General features: G+C 32.1%; 2 protein-coding genes across 4 annotated transcripts in view; one reads left to right on the top strand and one right to left on the bottom strand.

The window, feature by feature from the left end:
* LOC108751988 (transport and Golgi organization protein 6 homolog) overlaps positions 1-6,933 on the top strand; it is an 8,011-nt gene extending 1,078 nt beyond the window's left edge. The window contains exons 2-9 of one of the 2 annotated variants that reach the window (XM_018492518.1): positions 2,977-3,292; positions 3,538-3,637; positions 3,718-3,955; positions 4,033-4,557; positions 4,647-5,840; positions 5,913-6,117; positions 6,412-6,563; positions 6,635-6,933. In XM_018492518.1, the coding sequence (XP_018348020.1) occupies positions 3,247-3,292; positions 3,538-3,637; positions 3,718-3,955; positions 4,033-4,557; positions 4,647-5,840; positions 5,913-6,117; positions 6,412-6,563; positions 6,635-6,913 (2,739 nt within the window). In that variant the 5' untranslated portion in view covers positions 2,977-3,246 and the 3' untranslated portion in view covers positions 6,914-6,933. Of the gene's footprint in view, positions 1-2,872; positions 3,293-3,537; positions 3,638-3,717; positions 3,956-4,032; positions 4,558-4,646; positions 5,841-5,912; positions 6,118-6,411; positions 6,564-6,634 lie in introns of those variants that run through there. The other variant, XM_018492517.1, reaches the window with a different exon arrangement.
* Positions 6,934-7,045: 112 nt separating this feature from the next.
* Positions 7,046-11,715, bottom strand: part of LOC108751987 (rab3 GTPase-activating protein catalytic subunit) — a 40,414-nt gene continuing 35,744 nt past the window's right edge. Inside the window, exons 7-14 of one of the 2 annotated variants that reach the window (XM_018492516.1) lie at positions 11,135-11,192; positions 10,940-11,030; positions 10,710-10,851; positions 10,133-10,313; positions 9,935-10,034; positions 9,224-9,543; positions 7,488-7,691; positions 7,046-7,403 (exon numbers count right to left, since the gene is read on the bottom strand). In XM_018492516.1, the coding sequence (XP_018348018.1) occupies positions 7,173-7,403; positions 7,488-7,691; positions 9,224-9,543; positions 9,935-10,034; positions 10,133-10,313; positions 10,710-10,851; positions 10,940-11,030; positions 11,135-11,192 (1,327 nt within the window). In that variant the 3' untranslated portion in view covers positions 7,046-7,172. The remainder of the gene's footprint in view (positions 7,404-7,487; positions 7,692-9,223; positions 9,544-9,934; positions 10,035-10,132; positions 10,314-10,709; positions 10,852-10,939; positions 11,031-11,134; positions 11,193-11,715) is intronic. The other variant, XM_018492515.1, reaches the window with a different exon arrangement.

The raw sequence follows: 11,715 nt of genomic DNA, 5'->3' as shown, positions 1-11,715 counted from the left end.
TATATATATATATATAAAATGTGAAAATTTGAAAGGCAAATTGAATTTAAATAAAATAGTGTTAAACACTTTTAGGTCTATACTATTTCATTTGGTACGTTCTCCGTTTTATACGCATTTGTCATATGACAAAAACGCACAAATAAAATAGCATCCTTACAAATTATTAAAATTACAAAATCTTACCTCTTCTTTTCTTCTTACATATACAGGGTGTTTCTGAAATAACACCCACTAATCATACAGTGTTATTTCTAATAAAATAAGTCGAAAAGTCCTCTCTATTTTGCAATTTTTGCAATATTTTTTTACCCAATGAGCAAAATGTTTAAAATCGATATAACAAAAACAACTTTAAGATATCTTTAAGAGTTCTTTAAGAAACATCTTTAAAATATTTCTGAATAGAATACTGAAAAATATCTTAAAATTGTCTTATACATCGATTTTATCTGTTTATTCGGCAATGTTTAGAAATTAGTATCTCGTTAATTATTGCGAAAATTGCAAAATGGTACAGAATTTTTTGATTCAGTTTTTTATTAAGCATAGCATAGTATAATTCAGTGTAGTAGTCAGTGTTATTTCAGAAACACCCTGTAGACAATATTTAAGATTAATAACTTAATTTTTTGTTAAATTAGTAATCCATTCCATATTTCCAAAATGTTTATTTCTTTGTTTCTATTTGTTTAAGTCTTACACATGCTTTAACGATAAAATACAAATAAAAAAGACATTTGTTTTATTTAACATAAATTTACTCATACATGTAAGAAAAATTCTAATTACTTATTATATTTTCTAGTATATTTTCCAGTTTCCAGTAAACGAGAATGGATTGAAATGGATTTAGATTTTCATTTGCAAACAAACGAATCCTTTTCAATTCAAATACGTTTTTATTCATTTAGGAATTACATGAAGCATATTTCTATGTCTTTCAATCTAAAAATAATATCATTTTTTCTATATCTCATGAATATTTCTCAATTCAAAATAGAAAATACGATTTTTCAATCTAATTAAATCTAAAAGAAAGTTTTTCATCCAATTGAGTTTAAAAAAAGTAAAAATAGACCATGAATATTTAAATATGTATTTGGATGGATTCAAATGAATCAAAATTTTAAAATGAATCACAATTTATTTTAATTTTTCATTCCATTTTTCGTGTTTACTACACTTTATTGACATCTCAAATTGCTAACAATAATAAAATTGAAAAATTGCTGTTTCAAATTTCCATTTGAACTAAAATTTTGCACATAACTATACAAAATACAATTCATTTGCGAATAATATTTTTTTCGTCCATTTATACCCAGTTTTCATGTGAATTTTATAATATCCTTTTTTTATATCTTCAGCTGAAAAGACGGGATAGATTTTTACAGTCAGGAACGCTCGACAAGAATAAAGTCTTCTTTTATTTTTAGGAAAACCAGGCATTATGCCGATTATGCTGGTGTTCTCGATATTCACTATAAAATGTATTGTAAATCTAATTAGTATCCAAGCAGCACTGTAGCGCTGCAAAGCGCTAAAAAGCGTTTATATACACTTTTTAACACTTTTTTAACACCTTAAGCACTGTGTACTATAATGTAACATGAACTATATAGGTTTTCAATATTCAACGGTGTATACGAAATACGATTTCGCTCTTCGGGAAATTCATCATTTGAGAGTCACTGTGCGGCAAGCTTCCGCCGCTACGGCGTGTATTTCTCCCCTTTCTAATCCACACCGCGGGTTCCCGTGTGGCTCTATAAAAATAAATTTTGACGCCAGCGCGCAAGATGTACAACGAACGAAATCGGTAAAATTTAACAATTATAGCCCGCTCAATTCTTCTTTAAATTAGTGAAATAAACGGAGACTTTTCTCCGATGAAAGTCGATATAGGTAGGTCGAGACTTCGAGCATCATAAATTAGTGTCACGACGTGGAAATTCTGTTATAATATAATAATGACATGAAATATGACGAAATATGACGTATAACGTTATTGACAGCGGGAAAATTATTATTTGCGTAATTGAAAGCGCTAATTACACTAACGCGCGTCGATCAAGAAATGATATAAAACGAATTAATGTTTCATAAATTTGATAAAAGGCATCTTTTCCTTTTTCTTTCAGTAGAGCATCCCCTGCGATGAGTTCGATTTGGTCAATTGTAGTACTACACGATGGCCGTATTCAGAGCGCTTTTATCTGTAGAATTCTATAGTATGTGTAACGTAAATTATAGCATATTATTGCGCTTACATCGTTGTAAGCGCATTCTGAATAGGGGCCAAAAAATATAGCAGTCAAATCAGTTAGGTAATGTTTTAAAGTCAAGAATATGATCCGTATTCAAAACGCGCTTACAAAAAACTTGTTCGCGCGCGCCTCGCATGTTTCAACATGCTCTATCCTGATAAAAATAAAAACCTGAGTAAATCAGATGTAACAGGAGAATAACGGAAGTATAAACAAAACTTCTAGAAGGATTGGAATAATGAAACGTAAAAGAAGCTATTTATACTATCTCGTTGATGCTACGATGATAACATATATAATACCAAATATTTGTTTACATTAAGGCCCTGCGCACAATAGAAGGAATTAGGAATAAAGAATAAACGATTTCAACCTATTAGAAACCGTGTATTCCGATGTATCTGATTTCTCAATGGCATTCAGTACTACGACCGCTATTTCAATCCATTCTCGTTTGCTAGGTGTTGAGTTTGCTGAATGTGCCCAATGTATGATCCATTGTACATACATACATTGGATCCAATGCATTTCAGTAAAATTATTTAACATATTACTGCGCATGCTCTGATACTCAACGCTTGATGCTCTCATGTAAAGATACCTTAATATATACTCTGTCCACGGAGAGAAAAATTACGCGTCGAACGAATTTTTGTTCGGTTTGCGTGGACTAACCGCCCATTTTACTCCCTCATGTCATTAACAGAAGCAGGCAGCAACTTACGGAGGGTGCATTGCGTTTGAATTTTCCCCACTATAACTCACGTGATCACAAGCTGCGCAAAGCGTGGTTGTTCTCTCAGTGGATGGAGTATAGAAGTATAGAACCTAAGTTTGATGTGGAATTAGCTTTAAAGACGATCAGCTGATATGAGCTGGAGCTGATGTTGTCGTTACGTTAGAATAGAAACAGAAACATCAAGTGTGCATGTACAAAATTCACAGGATTTTTTGTTGAATAAAAGTGTAAAGGAAAATGGATTACAATGAAATATTATCCAAGTTGATATACAATGCTGATGGTAAGATTGTATATATTTTGTTAATAGATCCAATTAATTTTACAATATTAAGATAATATTACAATAATAATTAAGACTTTAGTTTCGATTTGGTTGTTCACGTGCTGTGAGCTTTATTCAGTTTTTATTATACGTTACTTGCGGAAGGAAAATAGAATGGAATTTACAGCTTACAGTATGCAAGACACCTAAACCGAACGTAGCTAATACATAGCATATTTTTTAATCGAAACCTATATTTATAGATCAGGTTATAAATTTTGATGATAAGATGGTACAAATGATTCAGAAGGTAAAGCCACTTTTGCCAAAAGATGTGCAATGTATCGAAAATTTGTCTATGAGGTAATTTGGTATTGTTGAAGTACTATATAAATTCTATGTAGACTAGAAATATTTAAATAATATATTTGTTTTATTTATAGACAACAATATCTTAATATATTAACTTATATATTGCGTGGTATTAAGCAAGAAAATATAAATGTAGATACTGATGCATCTTTTAATGTGAATCAATATCATTCTGTGAAAATAGCTGTGGAATTTATAATATTAATTGGAATCAAGCCTTTTCTACTACCTGGTGTAGGCATAGATATACATAAATTATGCCCCATAGCTTCAACAATTACTGAAGAAAAAGATTTGAGTTGCTTAGAGGTAAAGTAAGTCTAATTTAAGCATTATTAATACTATCTACAATTATTTATCTATATTATATAGACTTCATGTTTCAGAAATATGAACGATTGTGTTTCTCAACACACTTACTCCTAGAACTTTACGATGATCTTAATTTGCGACCAGTTGTACTTTTACGAATTGGCTTTTTAATGGCCGCTCTGTTACAATTGTCTCATGCTCCACTAGCTAAACCAGTGGACAAAGTTCAACCTACAAATTTAAATAATCAGGAATTTCGGATGACAATGCAAGAACACCAAAGGCTGCAAAATCGTCAAAAAGTATTTCACACTAAATTTATTTCGCTATTAAATAATTGCCCACGTAATATATGTTTTCGGGAATTAATGGCAATTCTTGGAGTGCAAAATGCACCAAAATGGTTACGTAAAGAAACTCAAAACTATCTAATTAAGATGCTTATGCAACCCAATGGAGTATCATCTTTGATTGCCACAATTTATAACGACAAGTTAGACTTGGGTATGGATTGGAGAAAATTAGATACGTTTTCCCGACTGATAGCAGCAACGCATGGAAAAAACATCGATGAATATTACAAAGCTGTATGTCCACAGGTAAATCAGAGACTATTTAAAGAAATAATATAAAGTATGTTTTATAAATAAATATAAAAATAAATTAATATTATCACAATTTTTTTTAGATTCTAGACATGTTTTCTTCAGACAAGTTCAAACATGGCTCAATAATAGCAAACTGTTGTATTAAATCTTTGTATGATTACAATCCACACATTTGTCAGAAATATATTATAGAAGTTATTTGTGCACCTTTAACAATGAAAGAATTACAAATTTTTTCTGAAAAGGAGATAGAATGGTCTATAAACATACTAGCGAAATGTTTTTTAACGGAAGATTCCAAATTCAAACATGTACCTTGTAAAGTTATTTTGTATGTTGCTACGCCTCTATTTTGCCTATACGATAAAATCCGCGAAAGTGCTTGTACGTTAAAAACAAATTTACGACGACTTTTATTAAAAATTTTCGAAGAAGAGACATTGCGGGAAAAGTTGTATTCAGCTTTTCTAGGACATGATACATCAGCAGAATTTGGAGATTATATAACATCAGAATTTGCGTCGACTGGCGGTATCGAAATTACTGGCTTGAATAAAAATTTGGACTATGAAAAATTAGCTGATACTATTTTCGACTTAGTGTCCATTGCTAAGGATTTGTCTCCCAGTTTATTTTGTTACATGTTGAAGTTCCTGTCAAATATAAATAAATGGAACTATGAAATTGAACAACCGAAAATGTTGGAGACAGAAGACGATAAAATAGAACCTATCACGATGCAATTAGCGGCTCATAAACTTCTATCGCAATTAGCCAGCACAAGTATCGTTCAAAACGCACAAGTAAAAAATCCTGAACCGTTATTATCGTTTATAAAATCGTTATTTAACGAGTATACCAAAAACCGTCGGGAGAAAACTGAAGAGAGCGAATGCGAGATGTTGTACATCAGTTTAATGTTGATAAAAATGATTTTGCTCGAGAAGAGTGCATCGATCGAAATCGTTCTCTTCAAAGATTTTAAAACGTTTTTAGAAGACCATTTGAAGAACTCAAATGTATCAACACAACTTAAAGCATTAATCAGCGAAGTGGTGGCTTGTATTACAACACATGATTCTCAAACTAGAACGGAGAGGAAATATTATCAAGACTTGTCCAGTTCGTCGGATAAATTTGACCAAGCCTTAAGGGATCTCGCGGATCCATTACTTCCTGTTCAGGCACATGGTCTTGTGGTACTCACGAAACTGATTGAGACTAAAGATGCTTACGCTGTTGCGCGCAATGCGATCATCTTGCGTTTATTCGAGGTTGCTAATATTTTCATTGTATGCTTGCTGCTGCTTTCTACAAGTTTATTTTACTTATGTATTTGGTTACAGGAGAATTTAAAGCATGAAGACTCATTTATATATCTAGCATCTATCAATGGGCTGTGCGCATTGGCAACTGCATTTCCAGAAAAAGTCATAGAAACACTAATGCTTGAATACATTGATATGCCCAAACGTGCTGCAATATCGGAAATAACTGTCGAAACTAGAATAAAACTCGGAGAAATATTAGTTAAAACAACAAAAGCCTTAGGTATACAGATATCTTTTCTTTATTATATATGCGCATATATACAGCACAAATTTTCTATAAATCCTCTTTTTATCTTTATTATTTATATTTTATATGAAACATAATTAAAATTTATAAGGTAACAAATACATTGTTAATAAATTATCGTTATTTAAAATACTGAACAGAAAACATAAAATACAAGTCCAGGAAACGATAAAATAGGGTACATCGAAATGAGACTAGCGGTTCATAAAACTTGATGCAAATTTTGAGTTAGAGATAATTCAATAATTAAAATGTGAAATTTCGCAGGTGAAATGAGCGTGGTTCAAAAAAATATTCTACTTAATGGTTTTTTGTGCGCTATTCGTGATGCGGATCCCTTGATACGAGCCTCTGGTCTCTCTTGCTTAGGAGAGCTCTGCAAAGTATTGAACTATCGTCTGGGAAACGTTCTCACTGAAGTACGTATATAAGAGATTCGTAGGGAACAAATATCAAAGAAAATTTTTTTAAACTTGACGCTTTCACACAGATTCTCTACTGCATTACATGTATATTAAAATCAGACAAAGTACCTGAATGTCGGCGTGCTGCCGTCCTGGTCGCAACGCTTCTGTTTCGCGGTCTTGACCGAGATTTATTAAGCAGCTGTACCAGTGACATGATCGAGCTGTACCGCGAATTGCGCAATTTGCGCGAAGACAAAGATCCCGTGCTACAGCTTCATGTTCAATTAGCCTTCGAGGAGATTGATCGCATCATGCGAAATCTACTCACGGAATTACCCACGTTCAGAAACAAGATATCTTGAAAATATGTAAAATACATGCAGTAAGACGAATAAATGCGTTTATTAAAGAATATCACACGTTGCATCATATATTTCTTCTTGTCTTCTTTTAGTCCTTCGAACAAATGCGAAATCGAAAGGTATTTGATATACCGGGAAAATGAACTATGGATGTGATCGTTCAACAAAAAAAAAAGGATATGTGATCTACAATCATTATTGCAACAAATCCAACAATTTTTAAATAAAAATTACTTAAATCTGACGATGATGTTTGATATTATAAAAACGTCGTATCTTCAGAAAAGAATCCAGCTAAACGAATGTGATCTCGTTTAAGACAGACATATAGCCGTTGTGGCTGCGGCGTGGAAGATGGCGAAGGTCGTGGTATTATCGCTCGCAAAATGAATTCTTTGCACGATGGTTCGGGGAAAATTTTGTATCGACTGTCTTGCGTATTTATAGTATCTTTATTGATATTACTAACGGACGTCATCATATGAGCAGCCTGAAACAAAATCAAAATATTTTATGTTAAAATTATAAATTTTCTCTCTTTTTCTCTTTCCTCTTTTTTCTTTCTCTCCTATACCTTTTGAGCATCGCGAAACATCGTCGTTATGCGAGCTCCGATGTCTCCTCTGGAGCCACCGGGCACGCTCACTTCCTTTCCTCGCATCAATTGAATCAAAAAGGATGTGAATTCTTTAGAGTCATTATTACCGCCTAGCTTGTGCTGTAACGAGTTTACTTGAGCAACCAACGCTTCCACGCTTTCGATGTCACGCGTGATTTCCTAAAGAAATTGAAATTCGAAGAGAGAGTTATATAAAGTATCTATCTGTATAAATTCCTGCTTATACATAAGCTATACATGTATATTTTATTTGAAGTATATTTATACGAGCACATTTAATATAAATATTTGTGATAAATATTGATTAATCATAATCAAAAATCTAATGTTGTAAATAAAAATCTAATGACTGTTTATGATTGAAGATGTTATGTTAATGTTGAGTGTATAATGCATTAATTTGCGTGGCTCTGTCGTCCTAGCAATAACTTATCGGCCTTGCCTGATTTACAATAAGTCAATAATGTTGAAACGCTAAAATAATAATATTGAACGCACGCACATTTGAGAAAGGTACACATCGGAATAGGGAGAGATGCTGTGGCATTAATATAGAATAAAAAATAAAAAAGATAAACAATTGATTATTTATTTCATCTTTCTTCCTCCTTTTTTAAATTTAGAGATATATGAATTATATCTCTGTCGTGTTACAGATCATAAGGATTTTTATATCTATCTGTATAAATATATAATTCATAAAGTATTGTAAATTATTAATTTATCTAGCTAGATAACTATAAGCGATAATAGAAAAGAAATAGTTTTAATTAAAAACATATAAAGAGAAAGGGAAAAATAATCAGGTCACTTGTTAAAATTAATAACAAGTTTTTCAAAGTTATTAATTTTAATAAGTGACCGTAAGCGTAAATGAAACTTGTAGAAATTTCATTTACGCTTACGGGAAAAAATAAATACTTAATCAAGTCACTTATTAAAAAATTAATAAGTTCGAAAAATTTATTATTAATTTTAACAAGTAACCTGATTATTTATTTTCCCCTTTCTCTTTATATGTTTTTAACTATTTCTTTTCTATTATCGCTTATATTTATCTGAATAAATTCATAATTCGAAATACAACACGTTATGAATTATAAAAAATTAAAAAAGAATCTAAAACCCAGGACGAATGAGAGTCAGCGTGATAGTAAGTACGTAAAGTTTAATCTTAAAACTGAACTAATTTTAAGATTAAACTTTACGTACTGATTTACCACGCTGACTCTCATTCAATTTTTAAATTCTTTTTTGGTTTTTTTATTTTGAATTTGGAAATTACATCCGTAAGGAGATTACATTTGTATTAGTTATTATATATTATACAGATAAATATAAAGATCCTTATCCTGTAACACGATGGAGATATAATTCATGCATTATATATTTATACAGATAAATATAAAGATCCTTACAGTCCTGATAAGATAAATATAAAGATCCTTATCCTGTAACACGATGGAGATATAATTCATGCATCTCTAAATTTTAAAGAAAGAAGGAAGAAAGAATTTCTTATTTTTTTTATTATTCCGTATTAGTGCCATAACGATGTGTACCTTTCCGAAATATGTGCGCGTTCAACATTATTGACTTATCAGCCCTGTCTGAGTAAATCAGGCCGATAAATTAGGATTATTGTTAGGGCGGCAGAGCGAATTAATGAACGAATGAATAAACAGCAGTACCTCATATAATTGCAGCTTTTGATGAATTGGTTTCGTTGCGTATTGCAATTTATTGAGTATGCTCTGTGCTACATCAGGTAGGCTTGGTAGAGCTTCCTGTTTCTGTAAGCCCAAGGTATAGAGTGCGGCATGCGTCAGAGTCGGCAATAGGAGCTGCGCGACTTGGCCTATTCGCTTCGAGCACAGATAATGCAGAGCCTTTTCCGCTTCTCGCGTGTCGTCGAACAGTCGTTTCTGCCGATGTGCGGGAACTGGCTGTGCCGATGTCCACGTCGTTGACCATGGATTATCAGTGATCATCATCCGTGGTGATAAATGACCTGCATTTCAATACTTAATATAAAAAAACGTAATAAGAAAATATAAAATTACATTTTAATTGAAAACTGAAGAGATATTTTTGTTATGGAAAAATCGATTCTATATTAAACAAAAGAATCTGTCATTAAAAAAGCACTTAATTTGTCAGTCTATCTTTCAGCTTATATACATACTCTTAAAAATGTGCAACCTTTCAAACCGCTATTAACTTTGGCATAAAATCTCTATCTCAATAGAAATAATTTTCTAAGATATTATATACAGAGAGATAAACTTACAATATTTCTTAAGTCTTCGACTTAATGAAAATAAAAATTTTATAGCGGTAATATAAAATTTCGAATTGGGAATATTCTTCAGAATTTTATATATATAAAAAAAAATACTAACCCTTTCCTTGCCCCCATTCGTCAACACCTTCCTCGTCAATCCAATCCCTCGGGGAATACCATCGAATAAAGTCCTCCAGGACTGCGCCAGGATTTGCCGCCTGAGTTATATTATCATAATGTAAAATAGATGTATATCTTTATACTAATAGATGTATATATCTATAAAATATGTTAAGGATCAATGCATAATGTATACCTTAAAGGACTCCATGTCTGATAATAGAGATGCGCTCATCATTCGAGCTCGCATTTCGGAGGCGTATTTGTCAGTACCAAGCTGCATCATTACCTGCGCATCCTCCTCCAGTTGGTCCTCCGTCTTCGGTACGGGATCCTGCGTGATTGGTAGATAAAGAGGGTCTCCAGTTTGGATCAATCTACACATTATCAATTCTCGTTAAGTCACAGTTGTACACTTTTTAACTTTACTTCGTCAATAGAAATACTTAATATTCCACTACTAAAAAAATGCTAATGATGACTATTGAATGTAGTTTATGTATGATATTCTCTAGGAGGTAAAATATATTAACCAGTAAAAAAAATCTCATGTATGTAAAAATATTGTAATTTATAATAAATTTCATTGATATCTATATATATTTTTTTAAATACTATAATACTATTTTATTTCATTACTTATTTTTAACTGGTGAAGTTACAGTATATCAATTTTATGTATCAAGAAAAAATTTCTTTGATATTGTAAGTTGTAATTCTAGGTTAAGCAAAAATCAGCCATTTGCGGTCGTTATTCGTAAAGAAAAATTAACCTGAGCGAAGGATGTTTGGCCAATCTTCCCGCGGGTTTGTTCCACAGCAAGTGCTTAGCCTTCAATTGTGGCTTCGTTGATGTCAGCTCCTCGTTCGTCAACTCCTCGCTCGTGCATTCGAAAAATTCATCATCTTCGGATTCTGCAACAGCAGAATTGTACAGATCAATAATTTTCGATTTTCTCCATTATCATTTGCGTGTAAAGCGTAATTAATTCGCAAATATTACCTGTTTCGTCCACATCGTCGATTTCCATGCTCTGAATTCTATGCGCATTTTCCTCCCTCGTTTTTTTCCTCGTTATACAGCAGTTCATCATCTGCGTGCACAAAATGTAAAAACAAAGCCAATGAAATTCTTACTTAAGAAAAGTACATCAAAATTATATAAGCATTATATAAAATATTTGGCAATTCGCGTCACCTGTAACTTTTGATGCAGCAAGCACGTGCGAACGGAATCTGGAAAATCGGGCCCGACTCTGAAATGAGATATGAAAACTGATTGTATATCGTGAAATGACGACATTGTCTTTCGGAGAGAGAGTCTTTCACTTCATTGTCTTTCATTTTGGAATCTATCATATGATCCCACGCGTCTGCATTTTCCTACAAGATGAACTTTCTAAATGCTATCGACATGAAGACTATAATTATAAGTCCGATATACATAAAAAAAAGTGTTTTAAACGTACACTTATTAATCGGGATATATGTATCTAGAAATGTAGGGCAAAAGATTTTGATCTTTGATGATATGATGAGATGTTAGATGCTAAAGTCACATCAACAGATTTGTAGAGTCGGTCGTTTATTTAGTAATCTCTTGTCTCCCGTAAGTATAATTTCAACATTTTAACATGCACACGTATAACGGTATTTCGCGTATTCTACATATTTCTGCAGTCAACGAGTTATTTATATTCATATTTCCTGTATTACCAGTGATAAACATTTAGCCGTGCTAATTTCATCTCTCAAATTGATGTTATTAGAATTATTAAA

This window comes from Trachymyrmex septentrionalis, unplaced genomic scaffold (assembly GCF_001594115.1).
Source record: "Trachymyrmex septentrionalis isolate Tsep2-gDNA-1 unplaced genomic scaffold, Tsep1.0 scaffold53, whole genome shotgun sequence".
Taxonomy (NCBI): Eukaryota; Metazoa; Arthropoda; class Insecta; order Hymenoptera; family Formicidae; genus Trachymyrmex; species Trachymyrmex septentrionalis.
Note: the sequence above shows the minus strand (reverse complement) of the source record. Positions and strands in the feature narration are given on the sequence as shown.